Source organism: Rhinopithecus bieti, unplaced genomic scaffold (assembly GCF_001698545.2).
Source record: "Rhinopithecus bieti isolate Rb0 unplaced genomic scaffold, ASM169854v2 scaffold_56975, whole genome shotgun sequence".
Classification (NCBI taxonomy): domain Eukaryota; kingdom Metazoa; phylum Chordata; class Mammalia; order Primates; family Cercopithecidae; genus Rhinopithecus; species Rhinopithecus bieti.
Genome location: NW_016823127.1, coordinates 1242793 through 1270771, shown reverse-complemented (window position 1 = coordinate 1270771; position 27979 = coordinate 1242793). Strand labels below are relative to the sequence as shown.

Here is a 27979-nt window from a genome sequence, read left to right as displayed (position 1 = left end):
CACAGATTCACCTTCTTTGAGAAGCCCCTATTTGAAGACAAGAAAATTCAGGTTACTTGTAATCCTCTCATTATTATTTTTAGACGGAGTTTTGGCTCTTGTTGCCCAGGCTGGAGTGCAATGGCGAGATCTCGGCTCAAAGCAACCTCCGCCTCCCGGGTTCAAGCAACTCTCCTGCCTCAGCCTCCCGAGTAGGTGGGATTACAGGCATGCGCCACCACGCCCGGCTAATTTTGTATTTTAGAAGAGACGGGTTTTCCACATTGGTCAGGCTGGTCTCGAATCCCCGACCTCAGCCTCAGGTGATCCGCCCGCCTCGACCTCCCAAAGTGCTGAGATTACAGGCGTGAGTCACCGAGCCCAGAACCTCTTCCTTCTTGATATGGCTGTCTCAGATGGCCAGCGGCCTCGGAAAGGCTTCCGGTTTCCCGGCAGGCCCGAGGGGGGGCCGAACTTCCGGCCTCAGGACGCAGGCGCGGGCAGCTCATTTAGCTCTTTCCGGCGGTGCTCGTGAGCCCGGTAGCCATGTCGTATCCCGCTGATGATTATGAGTCTGAGGTAAGGTCGCCCTAAGCGCGCGGTGAGTTTCACGCCGGGGAGATCTGTGGGACTTCTGGATGTGGGTCCCGGCGCGAGGCAGCTTCTGGGCCGCGGCCAGCTCCGGCCTACCTGCCGCGCGGCCCTCAGGCTGCTCCTTCTGTTTCCGGCCCCTAGACAACCCTGGCTCTGCCCGCCCACTTCGCGTGTCCAGTTCACTTGTCCTTCCCCTTTCTAAGACCGGAGACCAAGCCTTGTTAGACATTTCTGTGTTTCTGCACCTGAGTTTTTTTGATCTGGGCTCCGTGAGGTCAAATCTCGCTGATTCCCACAGCGTCTTGTCCTTTGCACCCGTAACGTATTGTCATTGTCTGTTTACTGTTCCTTTTCTCTAAGGCGTGTGAGTTCCTCAAAGGCAGGCACAGTGTCTTATCCGACTCTGTATCCTTAGCTCTTTGCTTGGCATCTAGACTCTAGGATGAGCGTTTTGAATTCACGAGTTGGCGACTGTTCCTGACTGTCTCTCTCCTTCTAGGCGGCTTATGACCCCTACGCTTATCCGGGCGACTATGATATGCACACAGGTGAGACCACGGCTTAGGCTGGCTGAGTACTCGTAGGGATCAGTTCCTTTGGAATGTCTTAGAACCAGCTCTGACAGGCACTTGTTAAAAATTGCTCTTTGATGGTCCAGGTTTGGAGTCAGTCATTACCTGCCAGTGCGTGGGGTTATATAAAGCCTAATAAACCAGGCTTTTTATCATAGTCCACTTCAGTCTCGGAAGAGAAGGATTACTTACCTGGCTATGGTTTTCTTGTGTAAACTATTAGCCAAAAAAGAAAACCTTTTTTTTTTTTTTTGAGATGGAGTCTCCCTCGTTCCCCTCTCCGGGGCTGGAGTGTAGTGGTGCGATCTCTGCTCATTGCAACCTCCGCCTCCCGGACTCAAGCAGTTCTGTTGTCTCAGCCTCCGAGTAGCTAGGATTACAGGCACCCACCACCATTCCCGGCTAATTTTTTACTTTTTTTTTAGTAGAAACGAGATTTCGCCGTGTTGTCCAGACTAGTCTCAAACTCCTGACCTCAGGTGATCCACCCGCCCCAGCCTCCCAAAGTGCTGGGATTACAGGCGTGAGCCACTGCGCCTGGCCCAAAGAAGAAAATCTTGATGTGAAAAATTTAAGTAATTCAAACCAAGCCCGGATGAAATCTTTTGGGAGGTGTCTGAGGTTTTCTGAAACGTTATAGTGAATGGACTTAGTAGTCAGTGTTATCCATTGTTCTAAGTACCTTGTGTGCAATATTTTGTTTAACTCTTACAGCGGTTCTGTACGTTACTGTTGTCTCCTAAAGAAGAGAAAATAGGCTGGGTGTGATGGCTCACGCCCGTCATCTCAGCACTTTGGGAGGCGGAGATGGGCAGAACACGAGGTCGGGAGATCTAGACCATCCTGGCTAACACGGTGAAACCCCGTGTCTACTAAAAAAAAAAAAAAAAAAAAAAAAAAACCCGGACATGGTGGCGGTCGCCTGTAGTCCCAGCTGCTCGAAAGGCTGAGGCAGGAGAATGGCTTGAACCCAGGAGGCGGAGCTTTCAATGAGCAGAGATTATGCCACTGCACTCCGGCCTGGGGGAAAAGTGTCTCAAAAGAAAAAAAAACAAAAAAAGAAGAGAAAATATAGCATGGAGATTCAGTACTAACTTGCCACAAGTCATATATTTAGAAGGTGACAGTTATTCATTCAAGAAATATTAAATACCTGTTACCACTTACCTTGCAACAGTCTTGCCTCTCTCCTCTCCAACTCATAATTTTCTAGGCCCTGCAGGTACATCTGAGTACAAGACAGACAAGATTCCTGACTTCCTAGACTTGGGAAAAGGGTGCAAAACATAATAAGTGAAAAATAACTTTAAGTCGTGGTAATATTTTTGAAGAAACAGGGACAATGAGATTGGGAGTGACTTGAGATGCTTGTATCTCTGAGTGTTCAAAAGGGAATTTTACTCAGACCTGAGTTTAGTTTCTGGGGCGGTCTTGCCATTTCGTTCTATCATATATGTGGGTTTGAAAGCACTCTGTGTTTGTTTTATCCAACCTCCAGGAGATCCAAAGCAGGACCTTGCTTATGAACGTCAGTATGAACAGCAAACCTATCAGGTGATCCCTGAGGTGATCAAAAACTTTATCCAGTATTTCCATAAAACTGTCTCAGATTTGATTGACCAGAAAGTGTATGAGCTACAGGCCAGTCGTGTCTCCAGCGATGTCATTGACCAGAAGGTGTATGAGATCCAGGACATCTATGAGAACAGGTATGGACTACTGGCTGAAAGGCCCTCTTTCTGGGTGGGACTGGCCTGGTATTATAGTTCCTACAAATGGGGCAAGCACTTTGTAAGCAGTGCTTGGGGTGGTGGTCTTTGTGAGTCCTTGCGGCTAGGGACGTTTTATTTTGTTAGACTTTACTTTATTTATGTGTTTGTTTATTATTTTTTGAGACGGAGTGTCATTCTGTTGCCCAGGCTGGAGTGCAGTGGCAAGATCTCGGCTCACTGCTACCTCTACCTCCCGGGTTCAAGTGATTCTCCAGCCTCAGCTTCCCGAGTAGCTGGGACTACAGGCGTGTGCCACCACACCTAGCTAATTTTTTTTGTATTTTTAGTAGAGACAGAATTTCATCATGTTGGCCAGGCTGGTGTCAAACTCCTGACCTGAAGTGATCCACCCGCCTCAGCCTCCCAAAGCGCTGGGATTACAGGTGTGAGCCACCACGCCTGGCCTAATTTTTGTATTTTTATTAGAGATGGGGTTTCATCATGTTGGACAGGCTGGTTTTGAACTTCTGACCTCAAGTGATGCACCCCCTTCGGCCTCCCAAAGTGCTAGGATTACAAGCGTGAGCCACCGTGCCCGGCCTGTTGGACTTTATATCCTCAGAAATTTGTACAAAGCCTAAAATAGTATCACTATTAACAATTATAATAATAGTGATTAGTGTTTATTTTATTTGTTTATTTTTTTTGAGATGGAGTCTCGCACTGACGCCCAGGCTGGAGTGCAGTGGCTTGATCTCAGCTCACTACAAGCTCCGCCTCCCGGGTTCTCACCGGTCTGCCTCAGCCTTCCGAGTAGCTAGGACTACAGGCACCCGCCACCACGTCCGGCAAATTTTTTGTATTTTTAGTAGAGATGAGGTTTCACCGGCTAATTTTTTATATTTTTAGTAGAGATGGGGTTTCACCGTGTTAGCAAGGGTGGTCTTGATCTCCTGACCTTGTGATCCGCCCACCTCGGCCTCCCAAAGTGCTGGGAATACAGGTGAGAGCCACCATACCCGGCCGATTAGCGTTTATTTTTATTACCAGGATAGATCTGTCAATGTTCAGTGTGTTCTTCCTGTTTTTTTACTCATTTACCCTTCACAGTAATCCCATGAAGTAGGGGTTTTTGTCATTTTACAGATGAGGAGACAGCACAGAAATAAGTCATGTAGCTAGTTTAATGGATGTGCTGAGATTTGAACCTGCAGTGTCTGGTACCAGAGCCTAATTTCTAAACTGTGCTATGCAGCCCTTCAATGCATATCAGAGCAAGCTGAACTCTGCAGGTTTTGAGGGGCTGCCATTGTGTAATGGGCGTTAGAGATAAGATAGATCAGTCGAAGCTGGGATAGTCAGGAGTGACTTCACCAAGGAAATAGAATTTAAGCAAGTCAGAAGGATGGGGGAGAGAAAGCAAATAGCCAAAGGCCTATTGGATCAATGAATAGGATCTCTGACATATGTTTTCTTTTTTTGTTGTTTTGAAAGAGCTGATTGTAGTTGAAAAGCAGAGGAAACCTGGGGCATTGCATGGTTTTAGGCTTCACCCTTGCCACTCTCCTGAGCCTAAGTTCTACTTGGTGTGGACCCCAAGGTCTTTCCCACCCCTGCCACCCATTAGGTTGAGCTGAGAGATCAGCCAGGGGGAAGAGTCACTTATGACTGAGAAGAATTGTTCTGGGGGTTCGTTAGTAAGCAGGAGAGAGAAAGGGAGAAAACCTTATTCAGAGGTTGAACACCTCCAGCCGAAGAAGGTGTGGCTTCGAGGTCTCTCACCACTAGCAAATGGATCCAAGTCATGGGGCACCAAAAGAGGTTAGCAGCTGAAGGTGTTCAAGTGACACAACATCAAAACATGCTACCAATGATGAATCCATATCTGTACGGGTCTCCAGCAGCCTCAGTTCTTGCCTCCTCACAAGAAGGAATTCGACTGAGGGGCACAAGGCAGAAGAAGAGAGGGAGGCAAGTTTGAAAGCAGGAGTGAAAGTTTATTAAAAAGCTTTAGAACACGAATGAAAGAAAGGAAAGGACAGGTGGGAGAGGGCCAGGTGGGTAACCTGAAAGGCAAGTGTGCTGATGTGTGTTTCTTTATTCCCCAGGTCTTTTCTGATTAGAAGCATATAAACCAGTGCCTACAAAACTTAGCTGGGGCATAGTGGCGCATGCCTATAGTCCCAGCTGGTTGGGAGACTGAGGGGAGGATCGCTTGAACCTGGGAGGTTGAGGCTGCAGTGAGCTGATGTGAGGCTGCAGTGAGCTGCGCAACAGAGCGAGACCCTCTCTAAAAATAAAATTAAGAAATGGACCAGTGATGTTGAATAGCAATATAGCTAGACGTGAATGTAATTTTAATTTTTCAGCCAAGTGAAGTGGAGATTTATTTAAAATATTATTTCTGTATGTATACAGTATTTAAAAATTAAGGGGCTATTTACCCTTTTTTTCTTTATACTAAGTTTCCTAAATCGAGTGTGTATCAGAAATACTTGATTCATATTTAGATTTCATAGAGTTTATGACTGGAAAAGTAGATTCAAATACTAGAGTAATTCCGAATAGACCTAAAAGTTTTCCAATAACTGAGTTAAGTGTTGGTTTTTAAACTTAAATGACAACTAACTGAAATATAAGTTTAACTCTTTGCTTATGTAGTAGCCACATGTAGCTAGTGGCTACTGCATTGGGCAGTGCCAGCAGATACAGATGATAGCTGAAACCAAGCATCTTGTGGGTCTTTCTCTAGGGGAATGTAGTGAAGAAATGCTGGTGCCTTCGGAAGTATGTTTCTTTAGGGATGGGTGGGCAGGCAAAGAAAGGATCTAGTAAAGGAAGCAGAAAGAAAAGTGAAAAGTAGATAGTAGATTGGCAAAGAAATGTCACAGGAACCAAAAAGTCTGCAGAAGAAACTTTGAGGAAGATAGTATCACCAAATGTTTTAGTGAGGTCCAGATGAGAAAAAAGCCAGTTGAATTTGGTAACTTGGAGGGCCTTGGTAACCTTAGCAAGGTCAATGTCAGTAGAGTGACGGAAGCAACAGCCAGAGAGCAGTGTGGTGAGAAAGGGGAATTGGTAAGTATAGGGGACACAAAGGGCCATTTAGAAGCTTTGTGTTTTGTTTCTGTGTTTTTTTTGTTTGTTTGTTTTTTGAGACGGGGTTTCACTTTTATTGCCCAGTCTAGAGTGCAATGGCACGATCTCAGCTCACTGCAACCTCCGCCTCCTGGCTCCAAGCGATTCTCCTGTCTCAGCCTCCCAGCTAGTTAGGGTTATAGGCGTGCACCACCATGCCTGGCTAATTTTGTATTTTTAGTGGAGACGGGGCTTCACCATGTTGGTCAGGCTGGTCTTGAACTCCTAACCTCAAGTGATCCACCCGCCTCAGCCTCCCAGTGTTGGGATTACAGGTGTGAGCCAGCATGCTTGGCCTGTTTCAGTGTTTCTTTTCTGTTCTATTTCTGTGTTTCTCCCCAACCCCCATCCCATAGAGACAGAGCCTTCCCATATTGTCCAGGCTTGTCTTGATTTCCTGGGTTCAAGCGATCCCCCTATATTGGCCTCCCAAAGTGATGAGATTACAGGCGTGAGCCATCATGCCTGGCCTGTTCGGTGTTTTTTAGGGGAACTTGAGCATATTTATATGTTGGACTAAAAGAGCCAGAGAAGCAGGAGGGGTGGGGCTTGAGGAGATTGGAGGAAAGTATTAATAGCTGCTGAGCGGATCAGGAGAAGAAAATTAAACAACCTGTTGCAGGTTTGTCAAGTAGCAGTGTTTGGATTGGATAGGCAGCAGTGTTTAAATTGGATGCTGTAGGTCTGTTGTGGCCTTGGACTGCAGCAGACTGATTTGCTTCTGTGTTTGGAGATGTTTGGATGTGCTCCAGGAGATGGAAACGCTATGTGTTGAAGAATGGTGGTCAGAAACGTAGTTCTCATGTCAGGAAACAGCAAGCAGTTAAATATGGCTATAGTTAATGATACAGAGGCAGGAGATTATCCTGAAAAGCTTGATGGGTCTCTAACTGATACAAAAATATTATTTTCTTGTGTTGAGAAAGATTGAAGTGTGGAGTTGGGTTGAGGACAGTTGTGGATTTGAAGGGCTCTGGCCTCAGCTCTGTTTATTTGATATCTTCTCCTTTCTAAGCCTGGGTCTTCATCTGTAAAATGTTAGGATTGGCATTCTCCAGTCCTTTGGGAATTTTAGAGATTTTTTTGCTTGATTTTTTAGCTGGACCAAGCTGACTGAAAGATTCTTCAAGAATACGCCTTGGCCCGAGGCTGAAGCCATTGCTCCACAGGTTGGCAATGGTAGGTGTGAGCTCTTTACATCTTGTGCACTGAGTGGAATCCAATGGCCGAGAGTCATTAGACAGGAAGCTCAAGAGGGTCTGTGTCTGTTTTGCTCACCATTTTGTTTCCCCCTGTGCTTGGTATATAGTAGGGCCTTAGTAAAATAATTTCTTGAAGGCTGGATGATTTAAGAGGGGACAGAGATCTCTCATGTGGTGAAGTTTAGATCTTTGTACTGACTTGTTTCTATTTCCCTCTGTAATTTGGGGGTCATTACAGTCACTCTGGAATAAGCTCTCTAGCCTCCCACCTTTCACTTTTTTAGATTCTGTCCTTTATATATGGGTGAGGTAGGCAAATCCAACTTCATGATTTTGCTTGTGGATACTCAGCTACCCTAGCACCAATTTTTTTTTTTTAGATGCAGTCTCGCTGTGTCGCCCAGGCTGAAGTGCAGTGGCGCAATCTCGGCTCACTGCAACCTCCACCTCCCGGGTTTAAGCGATTCTCCTGGGTTCAAGCAGTTCTCCTACCTCAGTCTCCCGAGTAGCTGGAATTACAGGCTCCTGCCACCATGCCCAGCTAATTTTTGTACTTTCAGTAGAGACGGGGTTTTACCATGTTGGCCAGGCTGGTCTTAAACTCCTGACGTCAGGCAATCCACCCACCTCAGCCTCCCAAAGTGCTGGGATTATAGGCATGAGCCACTGCACCAGGCCTGCCCAGCTAATTTTTAAAAATTTTTTCGGGGGCGCGGTGGCTCAAGCCTGTAATCCCAGCACTTTGGGAGGGCCGAGACAGGGGATCACGAGGTCAGGAGACTCGAGACCTATCCTGGCTTTAACACGGTGAAAACCCAGTCTTACTAAAAATACAAAAACTAGCCAGGCGAGGGTGGCGGGCGCCCTGTAGTCCCAGCTTAGCTAGGGAGGCTGAGGCAGGAAATGGCCCCTAAACCCCAGGAGGCGGAGTTGCAGTGAGCTGGAGATCCGACCACCTGCACTCCCAGTCCCGGGCGACAGAGCCAGACTCCCCCAAAAAAAAAAAAAAAAAAAAAAAAAAAAAAAAAAAATTTTTTTAAGGCCGGGCGCGGTGGGCCTCAAGCCCGTAATCCCAGCACTTTGGGAGCTGAGAGCGGGCGGATCATGAGGCAAGGAGATCGAGACCATCCTGGCTGACACGTGGGAAACCCGGTCTCTACCTAAAAAATACAAAAAACTAGGCCGGGCGAGGTGGCGGGCCCCTGGTAGTCCCAGCTACTCAGGAGGCTGAGGCAGGAGAATGGCGTAAACCCGGGAGGCGGAGCTTGCAGTGAAAAGCTGAGATCCGGCCACTTCCACTCCAGCCCTGAGGCGACAGAGCGAGACTACGTTAAAAAAAAAAAAAAAAAAAAAAAAAAAAAAAAAAAAAAAAAAAAAAAAAAAAAAATTTGTAGAATGGGTCACACCTTTGTTGACCTGGCTGATCTTTGAACTCCTGACCTCAAGTGATTTCCCAAAGTTCTGAGATTACAGGCATGTGCACTGTGCCCAGCCACATTGTCTTGATTATTATGTTTTTTGTAAGTTTTTTGAAAATGGGAATGTAAGTCCTCCAACCTTTGTTTCCTTTTTTTTTTTTTTTTTTCCAAGGTTGTGTTTTGACTATTCTGGGTGTCTTGAATTTCCTTATTAATTTTAGGATAGACCTGTCAATTTCTGCAAAGCAGTCAGCTGGGATTTTGAGAGGAATTGCCTAGAATCTGAAGATCACTTTGGGGACTACTGCCATCCTAACAGTATTAAGTCCTCCAGGCCAGGCGCAGTGGCTCATGCCTGTAATCCCAGCACTTTGGGAGGCCGAGGTGGGTGGATCATGAGGTCAGGAGATAGAGACCATCCTGGCTAACATGGTGAAACCCCGTCTCTACTAAAAATATAAAAAAATTAGCTGGGTGTGGTCATGGGCGCCTGTAATCCCAGCCATTCGGGAGGCAGAGCTTGCAGTGAGCTGAGATTGGGCCACTGCACCCCAGCCTGGGCAATAGAGCAAGACTCCGTTCCCCCCCCATAAAAACACAAAAAAAACAGTATTAAGTCCTCCAGTCCATGGACATGGGATGTCTTTGGTTTATTTAGGTCTTTGGTTGTGTTCACCAATGTTTTGTGTTTTCAGTGTACAAGTCTCTCATTTATTTTGTTTTTTGAACGTTTTTTGAACACTTACTCCTTTTTTTTTTTTTTTTTACGCCCTAAGACGGAGTTAGGAAGTCTTGCTGTGTTGCTCAGGCTGGAGTACAGTGGTGTGATCTCTGCTCACTGCAACCTCTGCCTCCCAGGCTCAAGCAATTCTCCTGCCTCAGCCTCCTGAGTAGCTGGAATTACAGGCACCGGCTAATTTTTATATTTTTAGTAGAGATGGTGTTTCACCATGTTGGCCAGGCTAGTTTTGAACTCCTGACCTCAAATGATCCACCCGCCTCAGCCTCCCAAAGTGCTGGGATCACAGGCATGAACCACCGCGCCTGGCCTGAACATTTACCCTTAATTGACTAAACACAGAATGAGTTCAAAACTCATTCTGTGGCTGGGTGTTGTGGCTCATGGCTGTAATTCTGGCACTTTGGGAAGCTGAGGTGGGAGGGTTACTTGAGGCAGGGAGATTGAGACCAGCCTGAGCAACATAGGGAGACCCCCTTCTCTACAAAAAAAAATTTTGTATTTTTTAGTAGAGACGGGGTTTCACCGTGTTAGCCAGGATGGTCTCCATCTGTTGACCTCGTCATCCGCCCGTCTCGGCCTCCCAAAGTGCTGGATTACAGGCTTGAGCCACCGCGCCCGGCCAAAAATTTTTTTTTTGAGATGGAGTCTCGCTCCGTCGCCCAGGCTGGAGTGCAGTGGCCGGATGTTGTCTCACTGCAAGTTCGGCCTCCCGGGTTTACGCCATTCTCCTGCCTCGGCCTCCCGAGTAGCTGGGACTACAGGCGCCCGCCACCACGCCCGGCTAGTTTTTTTGTATTTTTTTAGTAGAGACGGGGTTTCATCATGTTAGCCAGGATGGTCTCAATCTCCTGACCTCGTGATCCGCCCGTCTCGGCCTCCCAAAGTGCTGGGATTACAGGCTTGAGCCACTGCGCACGGCCTAAAAAGAAAAATTTTTTTTTGAAAAGTTATCCAGGAATGGTGGCACATGCTTGTAGTCCCACCTACTCGGGAGGCTGAAGTGGAAGGATCACTTGAGCCCTGGAGGTCAAGGCTGCAGTGAGCCATGATAATACCACTGCACTCCAACCTTGGCAACAGAACGAGACTCTGTCTTCAAACAAACAACATTCTGAAATTAATATTTTCTTTCTTCCTTTCTTCTTTCTTTCTTTTTTGTTTTTTTGATACGGGGATCTCACTGTGTTGCCCAGGCTGTAGTGTACTGTGATCATGGCTGACTGCAACCTCTGCCTCCTGGGCTCAAGCGATCCTCCCACTTTAGCCTGCCGGTTAGCTGGGACTGTGGGTGCGCACTACCACGCTCTTCTAATTACTCTTGTGTGCTGGTTTATTTATGCACTTGGACGGCAGAAGTCTCTAAATGGCGAAGGGAAATAGATCTGAATGAGATCTTAATTTCATCGACAGAGATTGAGATTGATGGAGTTAAATGAGAAGTGGATTTTTCTCATTGCATGTATTCTTGGGGCATATGCATAGCAATTTAGATGTTGTTTAGTCTTCAAAATTACCTTTATTCCTCCCCACCAAAGAGCTAAAGCTGCCAGGATACCCCAGTTTTATGGATAGTGAAGTACCCTTCTGCCATCTCTTTCAGATGCTGTCTTCCTGATATTATACAAAGAATTATACTACAGGCACATATATGCCAAAGTCAGTGTAAGTATTTAAGTGTTGCAGTGTTTTTGTTTTTTTAACTCTGTGCTATTTTTGTCCCTAGAACACAGTCATTTGTTTATATTGGTTCAGTGTCTAGGCGTGATTGGCCTGTTTTTGAGTTTTCTCTTAAGAAATGGTGGAAGGAGGCCGGGCGCAGTGGCTCAAGCCTGTAATCCCAGCACTTTGGGAGGCCGAGACGGGCGGATCACGAGGTCAGCAGATTGAGACCATCCTGGCTAACATGATGAAACCCCGTCTCTACTAAAAAAAATACAAAAAAATAAAAAAAAGAAATGGTGGAAGGAACAGTGTAACCCAGAAAGCTGTTCCAGACACACCAACCTATATAACCTATGCATTCTTTTAAATTTATCTGTCCCCACAATTCTCCTGGACTGGGCAATCACCCATGCACTGGTTATAGGCTGCCATCCTCATAAGGTATTTCCAGGTACCTGCTGCTGCTTCTGCTTGGGGTTCTTTTTCCTTTCAGAGCACTGAGCCTCTGTTTCTCTGAAATGTACATAACACTGTCACTGTATGCCAAGCACAATGCTAGGCAGTTAGCACACATCTTCACATACGTCATTCTACTATCAATCGTGCAAAGTTGGCACCTGAGGTGCCAAGAGGTTACTTTTTCTCAAATTTATCCAGCTAGTAAGTGACACAACTCCTTGACTCTAGACCAGCTTGTTAGAACAGCAATGTTCTACACATTATCCCAACTTTGGGCACTTGCTAGATTCTGTTCTTCCCGACTTCTAAATTATAGAGTGCATGACGTTTCTTTCTTTTCTTTTTATTTTGAGACAGTCTCGCTCTATCGCCCAGGCTGGAGTGCAGTGGCCCAATCTCAGCTCACTGCAAGCTCTGCCTCCCAGGTTTATGCCATTCTCCTGCCTTAGCCTCCTGAATAGCTGGGACTACAGGTGCCCGCTACCATGCCTGGCTGATTTTTTTTGTATTTTTAGTAGAGATGAGGTTTCACCGTGTTAGCCACGATGGTCTCCATCTCCTGACCTCGAGTTCTGCCCGCCTCAGCCTCCCAAAGTGTTGGGATTACAGGCGTGAGCCACTGAGCCCGGCCTAGATGCCTAAAGTTTCTTAAAATGCCATCTGTACTATTTAAGGCCAGGCATGGTGGCTCATGCCTGTAATCCCAGCACTTGGGGAGGCTAAGGGCAGATCACCTGAGGTCAGGAATTTGAGACCAGCCTGGCCAACATGGAGAAACCCTGTCTCTACTTAAAATATAAAAATACAGAAATCAGCTGGGCGTGGTGGCAGGTGCCTGTGATCCCAGCTACTTGAGAAGCTGAGGCAGGAGAATCGCTTGAACCCGGGAAGCGAAGGTTGCAGTGAGCCAAGATTGTACCACTGCATTCCAGCCTAGGTGACAAAGCGAGATTTTGTCTCAAAAAAAAAAAAAAAAAAAAAAAAAATGCCATCTGTGTTATTTATATACACCAATGACTTAATCTCTATCTTTAGCCTCAGTTGCCCCACTGAAGTCCAGACTTCTATATTCAACTGTCAACATCTGTACTTGGCTGAGAGTCATCTCAAGCTTAACACATCTAAAACTGAATTCTTATTTTCCCTCTAGTTTTTCCCATGGTAATCATCTCAATAAATGCTACCGTTAATTACCCAGTTAATTGGACTAAAACCTTGGCATTATTTTGACTTTTCTGACATGAAATCCAGCAAATCCTGTTCAGTTCTGTCTTCAACATACTTCTTTTTGTTGTTGTTTTGTTTTATTTTGTTCTATTTTTGAGACGGAGTCTTGCTCTGTCATCCAGGCTGGAGTGCAGTGGCATAATCTCAGCTCACTGCAACCTCTGCCTCCTGGGCTCAAGCGATTCTCCTGCCTCAGCCTCCCGAGTAACTGGGATTACAGGCATGCGCCACCACGCCTGGCTAATTTTTGTATTTTTAGTAGAGACGGGGTTTTGCTTGTTGCCCAGGCTGGTCTTGAACTCCTGACCTCAGGTAATCCGCCCGCCTCGGCTTCCCAAAGTGCTAGGATTACAGGCGTGAGCCACTGCACCTGGCCTTCAAAATACTTCTTGAATCAGCCACTTTTCACTACCACACTGCTGCTCACCTAGTTCAAGTCATTATCATCTCTTCCCTGAATTATTGCAGGAGCTGCTTACCTGGTGTCAGTTTCCACTCTTGGCTGTTTATTCTCAACATAACCAGCATGATCCTTTTTGCTACATAGTTTCATCAGGTCACTCCCTCCAATCCTACCATGACTTCCCAGCACATTTACTAATTCCAGGTTTTAGCCCTGTTTCCCTTCTCAGTCATTTCCTGAAACTTCCCCTCCCTCCCTGGGCTCCTGGCAATATTCCCTGGCACTTCAGAGCACTTATCTCTTATACATTGTTATTATTTGTTTATTTAGGGGAGGGAGTTTCCTCATCTACTAGGAGGTTAACTCCACCGGGTATGCATGTTGTCTTGTTCACTAATGTAACCAGTACCTAGAATAATGTCTGGTCATAATGGTGTTAATTGAGCATGTGTGTGCTTGCATGCATGTATAAATGAAGGAAATTGGCACCAGGATCTCCACCTAAGGAGGTCCTAGTTTCTCACAGGTACTCACCCCTCTTCTTGAGGATCACTTGATAGGACTAGAACTCCTGCCTTGGCCACAGGAGCCACCGTCAGTAGTGGTAGGTGGAAAAGTGCTTGCTGCCAGAGTAAGGGGCCTTGTCTTTCTGGCATCCCAGTGGGATCTCTGACTACTTTATCTGATAGAAAGTAAAGATACCTGGCTGGGCGCGGTGGCTTGCGCCTGTAATCCCAGAATTTTGGGAGGCCGAGGTGAGTGGATCATAAGGTCAGGAGTTTGAGACCAGCCTGACCGATGTGGTGAAACCCCGTATCTACTAAAAATACAAAAATTAGTCAGGTGTGGTGGGGCATGCCTGTAGTCCCAGCTACTCGGGAGGCTGAGAAGGAGGAATCGCTTGACCCCGGGAGGTGGAGATTGCAGTGAGCTGAGATCGCACCACTGCACTCCAGCCTGGGCTACAGAGCAAGACTCTATCTCAAAAACAAAAAAGAGTCAAGATTCCTACTACCATTGATGCTGAAGTTCAGGTGCTTTGTGTATATGCTAAGAGTCTAGCCATTATGTGTACATTGCTTTTTTGGGAACACCATGACACCATAGCCCATAGTATAGCTGCTTTTACCACCTCTCATCTCTCTGTTCAGTTTGTAGATGAAGATTCAGCAGAAGTTTTTTGATGCTATAATCTTTTTATTAGGTACCAGGGCTCCCACATAAAGGACCAGTTTTAAGCCCCTGGGGAGTAGTTTTTCATTGAATATGCTTAGATTGTGCTTAATGTATTAAGCACCTTACATAATTTTTTTTAAACGTAGACGGGGTCTTGCCATGTTTCTCAGGCTGGTCTCAAACTCCTGGGTTCCGGTGATCTGCTCACCTCAGCCTCCCAAAGTGTTGAGATTACAGGCGTGAGCCACTGCACCCAGCTACATAATCTTACTTACTTGTAACTGGTCAACAATCTTTTGCCCACATTTTACGGAGAGATTAAATACCTTGTGAGAACCCCACAGTTAAGAGGTGGGACTGACTCCAAAGTTGTTTCTTCTCCATCACAAATACATTGTTCATGGTATGGTTCCCCAGCTCAGAAACCATCAGTGGTTCTCAGATGCAAGCAACATGAAGCCCAGACCAAGGGTCAGCCACCTTCTCTGTGGAGGATCAGATAATAAATATTTTAGGCTCACAGGCCATGATGGTTTCTGTCAAATCTGTTAAGCTATGTCTTTGTAGCAGTTATAACCAATATGTAATGAGTGGGCATGGCTGTGTTCCAGTAAAACTTCTTTATTTACAAAACAGGTGGTGGAATAGACTTGCGGGCCCCTGACCTCGATTCTTGTTTGGCATTGGAAGACTGCTACATTCCTGGCCCAGGGTCCAGCGATGCCCGGTGCAGCAGCATCTTCTCTAACTCGCTAGCCTTTAGGTGCCACGATTTAACTTCTTCGCCTTTGCTAGTGTGATTTTTTTCTGAAACAGTTTTCCTTCTCTCTGCTTTGCCAGATCATCATGCCTGCTCTGAGGGTCATTTAAGGTCTGTTGCCGTAGAACCTAACCTCGTGTTGCAGTATTCAGTGCCTCGACTGCTGTAGGACTTTCTGTCTTCCTTCTCACTTCCGTATTTAACTACTAAGAAGGAGAGGACAGATACCAATTCTAATGTATTTGTTCACAGCTGTCACAGTATACCATGGGTAAAACACATTAAAATTAAATATCTGTATCTTGATATCTCTGTTTTCTTTGCAGGGGGGACCTTCCTTGGAGCAGAGGTTTGAATCCTATTACAACTACTGCAATCTCTTCAACTACATTCTTAGTGAGTCTGAGATTTGGCCAAGGGGTTGTGTGTGGTTATGATGAGGTTCAGCATTGGCCTCCAGCTTTTTTGTTTGTTTGTTTGTTTGTTTTTTGTTTTAAGCAGGATCTTAATGTGTAGGTGGGAAAAGGGGAGGTCTTGTGATTCATGGTCCTTTTCAGAGAGAAATTACAAAGTATTCTGCAGCCTATGGAATGGGCAGAGTCATTGCTTTGAATCTGACTTTTCTGTGATCTCCTGCACAGATGCCGATGGTCCTGCTCCCCTTGAACTACCCAACCAGTGGCTCTGGGATATCATCGATGAGTTCATCTACCAGGTATCTGGTCAGCCTTAGCCTAATTTGAAATAACTGGTCCGTGCCAGGAATAGCTGTTACTATTGTTTTTGTAAAAAAGCTGCATGGTGTAAAAATATCCCCATTATAGTGTAAAATGCCCCATGGCAATATACTCCAGTTTCAGTTGGCTTTCTGAAGAGAAAGTGAAGCCTAAGCTCTCCAGATAGGAAGCTGGAAGTCGATAAGTTCAGCTCCTGACCGTCATCAAGCTCTTACTTGACCTTGTTAGGTGGTCTGGCTGGAAGAACACAGGCTTCACAGGCTTTGGAGCCAGGTGGAAGTGGATTCTAACCTGGGTGCTGCCACCTGCTGGTAGCTCTGTAGCAGTGATGTGCTATTTAAACTCAGAGCTTCACTTTCTTTACCCACACAATGGAAATGTTCTGTACCTTTTTTTTTTTTTTTTTAAGAGGGTCTCATTCTGTTGCTCAGGCTAGAGTGCAGTGGTGTGATAATAGCTTACTGCAGCCTAGAACTCCTGGGCTCAAGTGATTTTCCCACCTCAGCCACCTGAGTAGCTGCCACTACAAGGCCCAGATATTCATATTACTGTAGAGATGAGGGTCTTGCTGTGTTGCCCATGATGGCTTGAACTCCTGGCCTCAAGTGAGACTCTTGATTTGGCCTCCCAAAGTGAGCCACCATGCCCAGCCATCTATATCTTGATTGTGGTGGTGGTTACTTAAGTGTATGCTTGATCAGAATACAATAGAATATTTTCATCACAATGAGAATATCACCTGCCTCAGGAGTTACTGTTGAAGGTCGACTAAGAACTGTGCCAAGTGCAAATAAGGACAGCAACTATGTAGCCTGGGGGTGAAAGTTCAGATTTTTGCTGTTTACTGGCCTTTTTTTTTTTTTTTTTTTTGTTTTTTTTTTTTTTTTTTTTTTTTTTTTTTAAGAGACGGAGTCTCGCTCTGTCGCCCAGGCTGGAGTGCAGTGGCCAGATCTCGGCTCACTGCAAGCTCCGCCTCCCGGGTTTACGCCATTCTCCTGCCTCAGCCTCCCGAGTGGCTGGGACTACAGGCGCCCGCCACCTCGCCCGGCTAATTTTTTTTTCATTTTTTAGTAGAGACGGGGTTTCACCGTGTTAGCCAGGATGGTCTCGATCTCCTGACCTCGTGATCCGCCCGTCTCGGCCTCCCAAAGTGCTGGGATTACAGGCTTGAGCCACCACGCCCGGCCTTTTTTTTGTTCTTTCAAGATGGAGTCTCGCTCTGTTACCCAGGCTGGAGTACAGTGGCGTGATCCTGGCTCACTGCAACCTCTGCCTCCTGGGTTCAAGCGATTCTCTTGTCTCGGCCTCCCAAGTAGCTGGGATTACAAGCACCCACCACCATGCCCGGCTAATTTTTGTATTTTTAGTAGAGACGGGGTTTCTCCATGTTGGCCAGGCTGGTCTTGAACTCCCGACGTCAGGTGATCCGCCGTCCTCGGCCTCCCAAAGTGCTGGGATTACAGGAGTGAGCCACCACGCCTGGTTTACTGGACCATTTTAAAATGGTAACACGTTCTGTTGTGGGCACATTACTTAACCACACTGTGCATTGGTTTCCCCATCTCTAAAACAGGAATTGCTGTGAATGTTACTGAGATACTACGTATAAAGTGCTTAGGATAGTGCCTGTCACAGAACAATTAATACATGTTGCCTGTTCATTGTGATGATGTTCAATGCCATCATTATTCTTTTCCATCTTATTTAGCCCAATCCTTCTATTTAAGAATACAAACTACAAGGTTGCTCACAACTGTAATCCCAGCATTTTTGGGGCCAAGGCAGTAGGATCTCTTCAGTTCCGGAGTTCGAGAAATAGAGACTACAAAACATAAAATAGACTGGACGTGGTGGCTCACACCTGTAATCCCAACACTTTGGGAGGCCTAGGCGGGCGGATCGCGAGGTCTGAGATGGAAACCATCCTGGCCATGATGGTGAAACCCCATCTCTACTAAAATACAAAAAATCAGCCAGGCATGGTGGTGTGCACCTGTAGTCCTAGCTACTCGTGAGGCTGAGGCAGGGGAATCACTTAAACCCAGGAGGCGGAGATTGCTGTGAGCCGAAATCTTGCCACTACACTCCAGCCTGGCGACAGAGTGAGACCCTGTCTCCAAAAAAAAAAAAAAAAAGTATGTCATTTGACAAAATAAAATTCTTTCCCCCTTTGTGCTCTGTCTGTACCTCTAATTGGTTATTTCAGGATAAATTGGTATCTTAATAAAGATGTTATTGGAACTCCATGAACCAGGGAGACGTTGTGTATACAAAGTGCTGAAGTGTTAGGACTGGTGAGCTGAGAAACCTTCATAGTACTCCTTGAGAAAGAGGCTTCCTGCTCAAGATTAAGCTTCAGTGCCTTTTATAGCAAAGACCACAAACTGCACTGGCCTTGTTTGCCCTCTGGCTCCTTGGCTTGTGACATCCTCTTATTTGGAATACTTATAGATGAATAGCAGTCCTTTTGACTTAGAGCAAATGAAGAAGGATCATCCGTGCTGATTTTCTTTATCCCTCTTAAGATAATCATAATTCCCTGGGCTTAGCCGGTGTTCTTGTTAAGGGGCTTACGGTGCTTTCTAACAAAGACTGTCCAGTGAGGGTCAGTGAGTGCCTGGTGTGTTTCCTCCTGGCCAGGTAGATGCCACATGGGGTAGGTGGCTCTTGCCACTCTCTTTCATTGGTTTTCGTTTTTTCAAACTACAGATATGGTGAAAGTGCCTGCCTTCCTTGCTTTTGCAGAGGTATCAATTACTGTCTGGAAGGAAAGGCACCTTGTTGATGTCTCTCAGGCATTTACATAAACATGACTATATAAAGAGAGATCACTTCAAAAATGGTTACGTACTCTATTGTGACTTGTTAACACTTAAACCATGTTTTCATAGACCTGACTTGTTCTTTTACTGCAGTATGCGTGCTGTGGGTATACCATGCCTCTGATGATGAACGTTTGGGTTGTCAGTTTCCACAATTACAGACAGTGAATCAATGAATATCCATATATATGTTATACATAGGCAAATTTTTAGGGATCACTACCTAGAAGTAGGATTGTGACTTGAACGATACTTACTTTTTAAGTTTTTTAAAGTCAGCTTACTGAGGTGTAGTTTTTTTGTTTATTTAAGTAAAGATGAGCCACCGGCTTGCGCCTGTTAATCCCAGCACTTTGGGAGGCTGAGGCAGGCAGATCGTGAGGTCAGGAGTTGGAGACCAGCCTGACCAACATGGTGAAACCCCTGTCTCTACTAAAAATACAAAAAAATTAGCCGGGCGTGGTGACGAGTACCTGTAATCCCAGCTACTTGGGAGGCTGAGACAGGAGAATTGCTTGAAACCGGGAGGCGGAGGTTGCAGTGAGCTGAGATTGTACCACTGCTCTCTAGCCTGGGAGACAAAGTGAGACTCCGTCTCAAAAAAAAAAAAACAGGTGTGAACCACTATGCCCAGCCATGAGGTGTAGTTTATACAATAAAGTGTACCAGTATCAGTGTACAGTTGATGACATTTGACAAATGTGTACAATGCCACAATCAAGATAAAGAACATTTCAATCACTTTGAATTATAATAAATAGTAATATATTGCCCCACTAATGGGCTTTATCAAATTGTGCTACTACCAGCGGTGTTTGAGAGCAACTGTTGGTTTTTCTGTTTGTTTGTTTAAGAGATGAGGGTCTTGCCTTTATGGTCCAGGGTGGAGTGCAGTGGTGTGATCACAGCTCATTGCAGCCTTGACCTCCTGGGCTCAAGCAGTCCTCCCACTTTAGCCTCCTGAGTAGCTGTGACTACAGGTGCACCCAGCTGATTTTTAATTTGTTGCAGAGATGGGGTCTTGAACTCCTGGGATCAAGCAGTTCTCCCTCCTCAGCCTCCCAAAGTGCTGGGGTTATAGACATGAGCCACCATGCCTAGCCAAGAGCAAATGTTTTCTATACTGGATATCATCAGTCTGTCTAATTTTTGTCAGTTCAGTGGGAAAGAAATGATAATTCATACTTTTCTGGCCGGGCGCAGTGGCTCATGCCTGTAATCCCAGCACTCTGGGAGGCCGAGGTGGCAGATCACTTGAGGCCAGGAGTTCGAGACCATCCTGGCCAACATGGTGAAACCCTGTCTCTACTAAAAATACAAAAATTAGCTGGATGTGGTGGTGCATGCCTGTACTCCCAGCTACCCAGGGGCTGAGGGATGAGAATCACTTGAACCTGAGAGGTGGAGGTTGCAATGAGCCAATATCACACCACTACACTCCACCCTGGGCAATAGAGTGAGACCCCTTCTCAAAAATGAAAAAAAAAAATCAGCCTGACGAGATGGCTCACGCCTGTAATCCCAACACTTTGGGAGGCTGAGGCGGGCGGATCACGAGGTCAAGAGATCGAGACCATCCTAGCTAAGACGATGAAACCCTGTCTCTACTAAAAATACAAAAAAAAATTAGCCAGGCATGGTGGTGGGAGCCTGTAGTCCCAGCTACTCGGGAGGCTGAGGCAGGAGAATGGCGTGAACCCAGGAGGCAGAGCTTGCATTGAGCCAAGATTGTGGCACTGCATTCTAGCCTGGGTAACAGAGCAAGACTCCGTCTCCAAAAAAAAAAAAAAAAAAAAAAAACCGGCACGGGCCACGGTGGGCTCAAGCCTGTAATCCCAGCGCACTTTGGGAGGCCGAGACGGGCGGAATTCACCAGGTCAGGAGATCGAGACCATCCTGGACTAACACGGCTGAAACCCGTCTCTAACTAAAACATACAAAAAACTAGCCGGCGATGTGGCGGGCGCCTTGTAGTCCCAGTACCTCGGGAGGTCTGAAGGCAGGAGGAATGGCGGTAAACCCAGGAGGCCGGAGGCTTTCAGTGAGCTGAGATCCTGGCCGACTGCACTCCAGCCCTGGGCGGCAGAAGGCGAGACTCCGTCTCAAAAAAAAAAAAAAAAAAAAAAAAACATACTGATTTCCCAATGTTAACCCCAATCAATCTTTGTTTTCTTTGAAGTGATCAATCAGCTATTTCTTTTGGCCTGTTTTCCTATTTGATTACTTTTTTTATTGCATTATGAGAATTCTTTGTGGGATTTTTTTTTTTTTTGAGACAGAGTCTTTTTCACCCAGACTGGAGTGCAGTGGCACGATCTCTGCTCACTGCAATCTCCACCTCCTGTGTTCAAGCAAGTTTCCTGCCTCAGTCTCCCGAGTAGCTGGATTACAGGTGTGTACTACCACGCCCTGCTAATTTTTTTTTTTTTTTTTTTTTTTTTTTTTTTTTTTTTTTGTATTTTTTGTAGAGATGGGGTTTCACCATGTTGGCCAGGCTGGTTTTGAACTCCTGACCTCAAGTGATCTGCCCATATCGGCCTCCCAAAGTGCTTGGATCACAGGCGTAAGCGCCACTACACCCAGCCTGAGAATTCTTTTTTTTTTTTTTTTTTTTTTTGAGACGGAGTCTCGCTCTGTCGCCCAGGCTGGAGTGCAGTGGCGCGATCCCGGCTCACTGCAAGCTCCGCCTCCTGGGTTTACGCCATTCTCCTGCCTCAGCCTCCCAAGTAGCTGAGACTACAGGCGCCCGCCACCTCGCCCGGCTAGTTTTTTGTATTTTTTTTTAGTAGAGACGGGGTTTCACCGTGTTAGCCAGGATGGTCTCGATCTCCTGACCTCGTGATCCACCCGTCTCGGCCTCCCAAAGTGCTGGGATTACAGGCTTGAGCCACCACGCCCGGCCGAGAATTCTTTATATATTCTGGATATTCTTTTTTTTTTTTTCCCTCCTGAGACAGAGTCTTGCTCTGTCACCCAGGCTGGAGTGCTATGGTGTGATCTCAGCTCACTGCAACCTCTGCCTCCCAGGTTCAAGCGATTCTCCTGCCTCAGCCTCCTGAGTAGCTGGGATTACAGGCATGTGCCACCATGCCTGGCTATTTTGTTTTGTGTTTTATGTGGTTTTTTTTTTTTTTTTTTGAGACAGAGGTTTGCTCTTGTTGCCCAGGCTGTAGTGCAATGGTGCGATCTTGGCTCACCACAACCTCCACCTCTGAGGTTCAAGCGATTCACCTGCCTCAGCCTCCCGAGTAGCTGGAATTACAGGCATGTATCACCACACCTGGCTAATTTTGTATTTTTAGTACAAACGGGGTTTCTCCATGTTGGTCAGGCTGGGGTCGAACTCCGGACAGGTAATCCGCCTGCATTGGCCTCCCAAAGTGCTGGGATTACAGGCGTGAGCCCCCGCACCCAGCCTATTTTTGTAGTTTCACCGAGTTGGCCAAGCTGGTCTCAAACTCTTGATCTCGTGATCCGTCCACCTCAGCTTCCCAAAGTGCTGGGGTTATAGGCGTGAGCCACTGTGCTTGGCGTATTCTTTGTTTTTATATTATAAAATTAGCAACTTTTTGTCCCACACTCTAGAATAAGATAATTTTTTTGTGTTTTGAGACAGAGTTTTACTCTGTCACCCACACTGGAATGCAGTGGCAAAACCTCACCTCATTGCACCCTCTGCCTCCTGGGCTCAGGCAATGCCCCCACCTCAGCCTCCTTAGTAGTGGAGACTGCAGGCGCCTGCCACCATTCCTGGCTAATTCATTTGTATTTTTTATAGCGTTGGGGTTTCGCCATGTTTCCCAGGCTGGTCTTGAGCTCCTGTACTCAAGTGATCTACCTACCTCAGCTTCCCAAAGTGCTGGGATTACAGGGGTGAGCCACTGATCCCTGCTGGAATAGATGAAGAACAGTCTTAGAGCTTCTAAAACCTAGGTTTTAGGTCTGTGATTTCCAAACCTGATGCACACCAGATTCAACCAGAGAACTTAAAAACTTTGAGTGGGCAGGTCTGTTGTATTCCATCTGTGTGACTGATGGAGCCAGGCCAGCAGTGCTTCCAGGTTCTACTTCAGTCCCAAATGGATTCCTGTGGCCTGTCTTCTCTGTGTTCCTTGTTCTTGGCCAGATGACTCTGGTTGAGAGTGGTAGAGAGGTGACATAGTCTGGGAACTGATGATCAGCTGTGGTAGGGAAGGCTCACACGTGCAGATACCTGTTACCACATCACCGCTCATAACCCAGGGCGTGCCACGGTCTAGCTGCATCTGAATAGATGGTACAAGAGCCCCTGTAGTGTTTCTGGTGACCAGCTCAACTGCATTGTGAGGCCCAGAGATAGGAAGTGACTTTAGGTTGTGTTTGACTCCAGATTGGATGTTTTTACCACAGACTACCTCTAATCCTAGAGATTTTTACTTCGCTGTGTAGTAACATTCAGTAATGAACAAAATTCACAGCTTAGTCAAAGATGGCTTTGAAAAACAGTGTACAGAATGGTTTAGAATGAGAAGTGATCATCTCACCCTCACCTCGCCCCTTCCAGAGCCAGAGCTTTGCCTCGTTTTCAGCATTGTACACATGGACGATCACTTTGGGCTTAGACCACTACTGCATATTTCCTTTCTTCCTCAACAGTTTCAGTCATTCAGTCAGTACCGCTGTAAGACTGCCAAGAAGTCAGAGGAGGAGATTGACTTTCTTCGTTCCAATCCCAAAATCTGGAATGTTCACAGTGTCCTCAATGTCCTTCATTCCCTGGTAGACAAATCCAACATCAACCGACAGTTGGAGGTATACACAAGCGGAGGTGAGTGCAGCAGGCCAACAGCCGCAGCCTGCAAATTTCCAGCTGCTTGCCGTCTGTTCTAAATGAATAGATACTGCAAGTAAAGCAGATGAGTCACTATGTCTTAGGTGGTGGTCTGTTGACTCTTTGTAGGTGCTTGAGTACAAACAGTAGCAGAGTATTCGTGCTGGGGGCTCTGGGGCTTAGGAGTCCGTTGGCCAACACACTGAACCAGCATGTTGAGATTTACGTTTGTAAACACTTCTACTGTGTCTCCAGTGCTTTTGTTTAGATAAGCACTTCTCACACGTATTGGTGTCAGAGCCACTTTACCCTTTTAAAATATTGAGAACCACAAAATGTATCTATACTTAAAAAAATTTTTTTTTTTTTCAGTGAAGAGTGGCATTTTTGCAGGTCTCTCTGTCTGGCTTCATACAAGTTAGCTGGCTTCTCATTTCTGCTTCTGCATTCAGTCTGTTGCAGTGTGTTCTTTTGTTTGAAGCACATAAAGAAAATCTGACCCAGGCACTGTGGCTCACACCTGTAATCTCAGCACTTTGGGAGGCTTAGGCAGAAAGATCGCTTGAGCCCAGGAGCTTGAGATCAGCCTGGGCAATATAGTGAGACTTTGTCTCAAAAAAAGTGTTTAAATTGGACGAGCATGGTGGGTGGGGTGCCTCTAGAGTCCCAGCTACTTGGGAGGCTGAAATGGGGGGATTGCTTAAGCCCAGGAAGCAAAGGTTGCAGTGAACTGAGATCACACCACTGTACTCTACCCTGGGTGACAGAGCAAGAACTTGTCTGAAAGAAAAAAAGAAAGAAAATCTGACTTCACGCAGATATAGAAAGGAAAGAGTTTTTTGTTGTTTGTTTTTGAGACAGGGTCTCGCTGTGTCACCCAGTCTGGTCTTGGACTCCTGGGCTCAAGCAGTCCTGCCTTGGCCTCCCAAAAGTGCCAGGATTATTGGAGAGGATTTTCTTTCATACTATGTAGTAGTATGTATAGGTTGAATATTCCTGATTTGAAAATTTGAAGTCTGAAATGCTCCAAAATCTGACTTTTTGAGCACCCACATGATGCCGTAAGTGGAAAATTCTACACCCAAGCACATGTGACCAGTTGCAGTCAGAACTTCGTTTCACGCACAAAAGTATTTAAAAGATTATAATAAAATTACTTTCAGGCTGTGCATATAAGACATATGTGAAAAATAAATGAATTTTTTATGTTCAGATTTGGATCCTATCCTTAAGATACCATAATATTAGGGCCAGGTGCCATGACACACGCCTATAATCTGAGCACTTTGGGAGGCCGAGGCAGGCAGATCACCTGAGGTCAGGAGTTTAAGACCATCCTGGCCACCATGGTGAAACCCCATCTGTACTAAAAATACAAAAAATTAGCCGGGCTTTGTGGTGGGCACCTATAATCCTGTCTACTTGGGAGGCTGAGACAGGAGAATCATTTGAACCAGGGAGGCAGAGGTTGCAGTGAGCCGAGATGGCACCACTGCACTCCAACTTGGGGAACAGAGTGAGACTCCATCTCAAAAAAAAAAAAAGATGTATCATTAAGCGTATGCAGATAATAAAAATTGCAAACTCCAGAACACTTCTGGTCACAAGCATTTATAGAAGTATACTCACACTGTACTTCTTTGAAATAACCATTGGTAGTTTCATACAGATTAGGTGCAGTGAGGAATCTGAAACTGTATTAGTGAATTTTTCTTTTGTTATATTAACGTTATTGGTCACTCTTGTAATTTGAATGAGTTCCTTACATCCATGTGTGACTTTTTTTTTTCCCCGAAATAGAATCTGCTCTGTTACTCAGGCAGAGTGCAGTGTCATGATCTCAGCTCACTGCAACCTCTGCCTCCAGAGTTCAAGCGATTCTCCTGTCTCAGCCTCCCAGGATATAGAAAGGAAGGATTACGGCCGGACGCAGTGGCTCAAGCCTGTAATCCCAGCACTTTGGGAGGCTGAGCGGGCGGATCATGAGGTCAGGAGATCGAGACCATCCTAGCTGACACGGTGAAACCCCGTCTCTACTAAAAAAATACAAAAAACTAGCCGGGCGAGGTGGCAGGCGCCTGTAGCCCCAGCCACTCGGGAGGCTGAGGCAGGAGAATGGCGTGAACCCGGGAGGCGGAGCTTGCAGTGAGCTGAGGTCTGGCCACTGTACTCCAGCCTGGGCCACAGAGCGAGACTCCGTCTCAAAAAAAAAAAAAAAAAAGGAAGGATTACAGGCACACACCACCACGCCCAGCTGATTTTTATTTTTAGTAGAACAGAGTTTGACCACATTGGCCAGGCTGCTCTTGAACCCCCGAGCTCAAGTGATCTGCCTTACTCAGCCTCCCAAAGTGTTGGGGTTACAGGCATGAGTCACTGTGCCTGGCCGTGTATGATTTTTAAAAAAATATTGGTTCACTGAGTTTTAAAGATCTTCCAAATGTTGACACATTTTACTACATTTTTTAAAAAAGTCACATTTGTTACTTTTGCCACTGACATCAGGTAAGCATTTATTTGTCAGCTGTAGAGCTTGTAGTGGCAGATACAAGTTTTACAAAATTCCATTTTTGCTTAATAGCTTGAATTTTTATTTATTTTGAAATGGGGTCTCACTCTGTCACCCAGGCTGAAGTGTGGTGGCACAATCGTGGCTCACTGCATCCTCGACCTCCTGGGCTCGAGTGATCCTCCTACCTCAGCCTCCCGAGTAGCTAGGACTGCAGGTGTGCACCTATACCTGGCTATTTTTTTTTTTTAATAGAAACAAGGTCTCACTTTGTTGCCCAGGCCTATCTTGAACTCGTGGGATTTCATGTGTGAGCCGCTGTACCCAACTTTTGAATTGTTTTATAGGTAGCAAACACTGTCAGTTCTTTTCTTTGAGGTGTGACAGGTTTACTTCATTTTTGTGAAAATGTGTGCCCTTTTTTCCTTTTTTTTTTTTTGAGACAGAGTCTTGCTCTGTAGCCCAGGCTTGAGTGCAGTGGCACAATCTCTGCCCACTGCAACCTCCACCTCCCGGGTTCAAGCAGTGAGTCTCCTGCCTCAGCCTCCCCAATAGCTGGGACTACAGGTGCACACCACCACACCCGGCTAATTTTTGTATTTTTAGTAGAGACGGGGTTCACCATATTGGGCAGGCTGGGCTTAAACTCCTTACCTCAAGTGATCCATCCACCTCGGCCTCCCAAAGTGCTGGGATTACAGGCGTGAGCTGCGCTCAGCTGTGTATCAGTTGTTCTTTCAAGTAAAAATGATCCTCCATGAAAAAAGGATTTTCTTTCTTTCTTTTTCTTTTTTTAAGAACAGAGTCTCTGTTACCCAGGCCAAAATGCAATAGCACTTCCATAGATCTCTGCCTCAGAACAAACAAATAAACAACAACAATAACAACAAAAAACAACTGATACAAACTCCGGTTATTCAAATATGGTACCTGGGCTCAAGCAAATCCTCCCACCTCAGCCTCCCAAGTAGCTGGGATTACAAGTCCAAGCCACCATGACTGGCTAAGGACTAGTTCTTTTAGTGCAAATGCATGGCAAGGAACAATCCAGTGACTACCGGTACAATTTTGTGTCGCTGCCTGATTTATGCTTAAGTTGACAGTAATTTTACCCAGCATAGCATTTGCATCATGCAAAATTCAATTCAGTGGGAAGGGCAAGTAGCATCTTAGTGTTGTTATTAGGAAAATAGCTTTGACCTCATGTGCTTTCTGAAAGGAGGAGTGTTCATGGGTGTATTTTACTGATGAGAGGGGCCTTTTCATGTGTTGGGACCAAAAAAAAAATAAGCAGACTGAACTGCCACCCTGTAAGCAAATATTGGTAAATTTAAGATTAGCATAAGATTGGTTTTGCTGTTTCTTGGTATTCCTTTGAAGTTATTCCCAACTGGGGGAAGCTTTCAAGGCTGGCAGTAGGTGAGATGCCTACTGAGTAACAATCAGAAGTCAGGTATGCCTGCCTTCACCTGCCTCCTATCAGAGTATGCACGGTGTCTGTCTCTTTCAGGTGACCCCGAGAGTGTGGCTGGGGAGTATGGGCGGCACTCCCTCTACAAAATGCTTGGTTACTTCAGCCTGGTGGGGCTCCTCCGCCTGCACTCCCTGTTAGGAGATTACTACCAGGCTATCAAGGTGCTGGAGAACATCGAACTGAACAAGAAGGTGATGCCTGTTGCCTCTGGCCCCTCTTGCCAGAGCCAGAATATCTATTTCTAGAGAACCACTCTGATCTCTTAGGACAAATTTCCAGGAGAGGAAAGAGAACTCTTCCCTCGGGCCATTGAAAGTTGAGACTAAAACTGGGCAAACAGCTGTGGTAAAAAGCTGGACCTGGATGATTTTGAAAGTTAATGACGGTTTTTCCGTTTTCAAAATGGAGTGATCATGGCAGCTTGCTCTGTCGCCAGGCTGGAGTGCGGTGGCGCATCTCGAGTCACTGCAACCTCCTTCTCTTGGGTTCAAGCAATTCCCCTGCCTCAGCCTTCTGAGTAGCTGGGACTTCAGGCATGCGCCACTAGGCGCAGCTAATTTTTTTTTTTTTTTTTTGTATTTTT

General features: G+C 46.0%; 1 protein-coding gene across 1 annotated transcript in view; it reads left to right on the top strand.

Annotated features, from left to right (window-relative positions):
- The first annotated feature begins 483 nt into the window (after window positions 1–483).
- EIF3L (eukaryotic translation initiation factor 3 subunit L) overlaps window positions 484–27979 on the top strand; it is a 31125-nt gene continuing 3629 nt past the window's right edge. The window contains 9 exon segments of the mRNA XM_017861260.1: window positions 484–558; window positions 1073–1121; window positions 2644–2854; window positions 7095–7174; window positions 10958–11019; window positions 15371–15440; window positions 15686–15759; window positions 23239–23410; window positions 27433–27711. Coding sequence (XP_017716749.1) covers window positions 526–558; window positions 1073–1121; window positions 2644–2854; window positions 7095–7174; window positions 10958–11019; window positions 15371–15440; window positions 15686–15759; window positions 23239–23410; window positions 27433–27711 — 1030 coding nt within the window. The 5' untranslated portion in view covers window positions 484–525.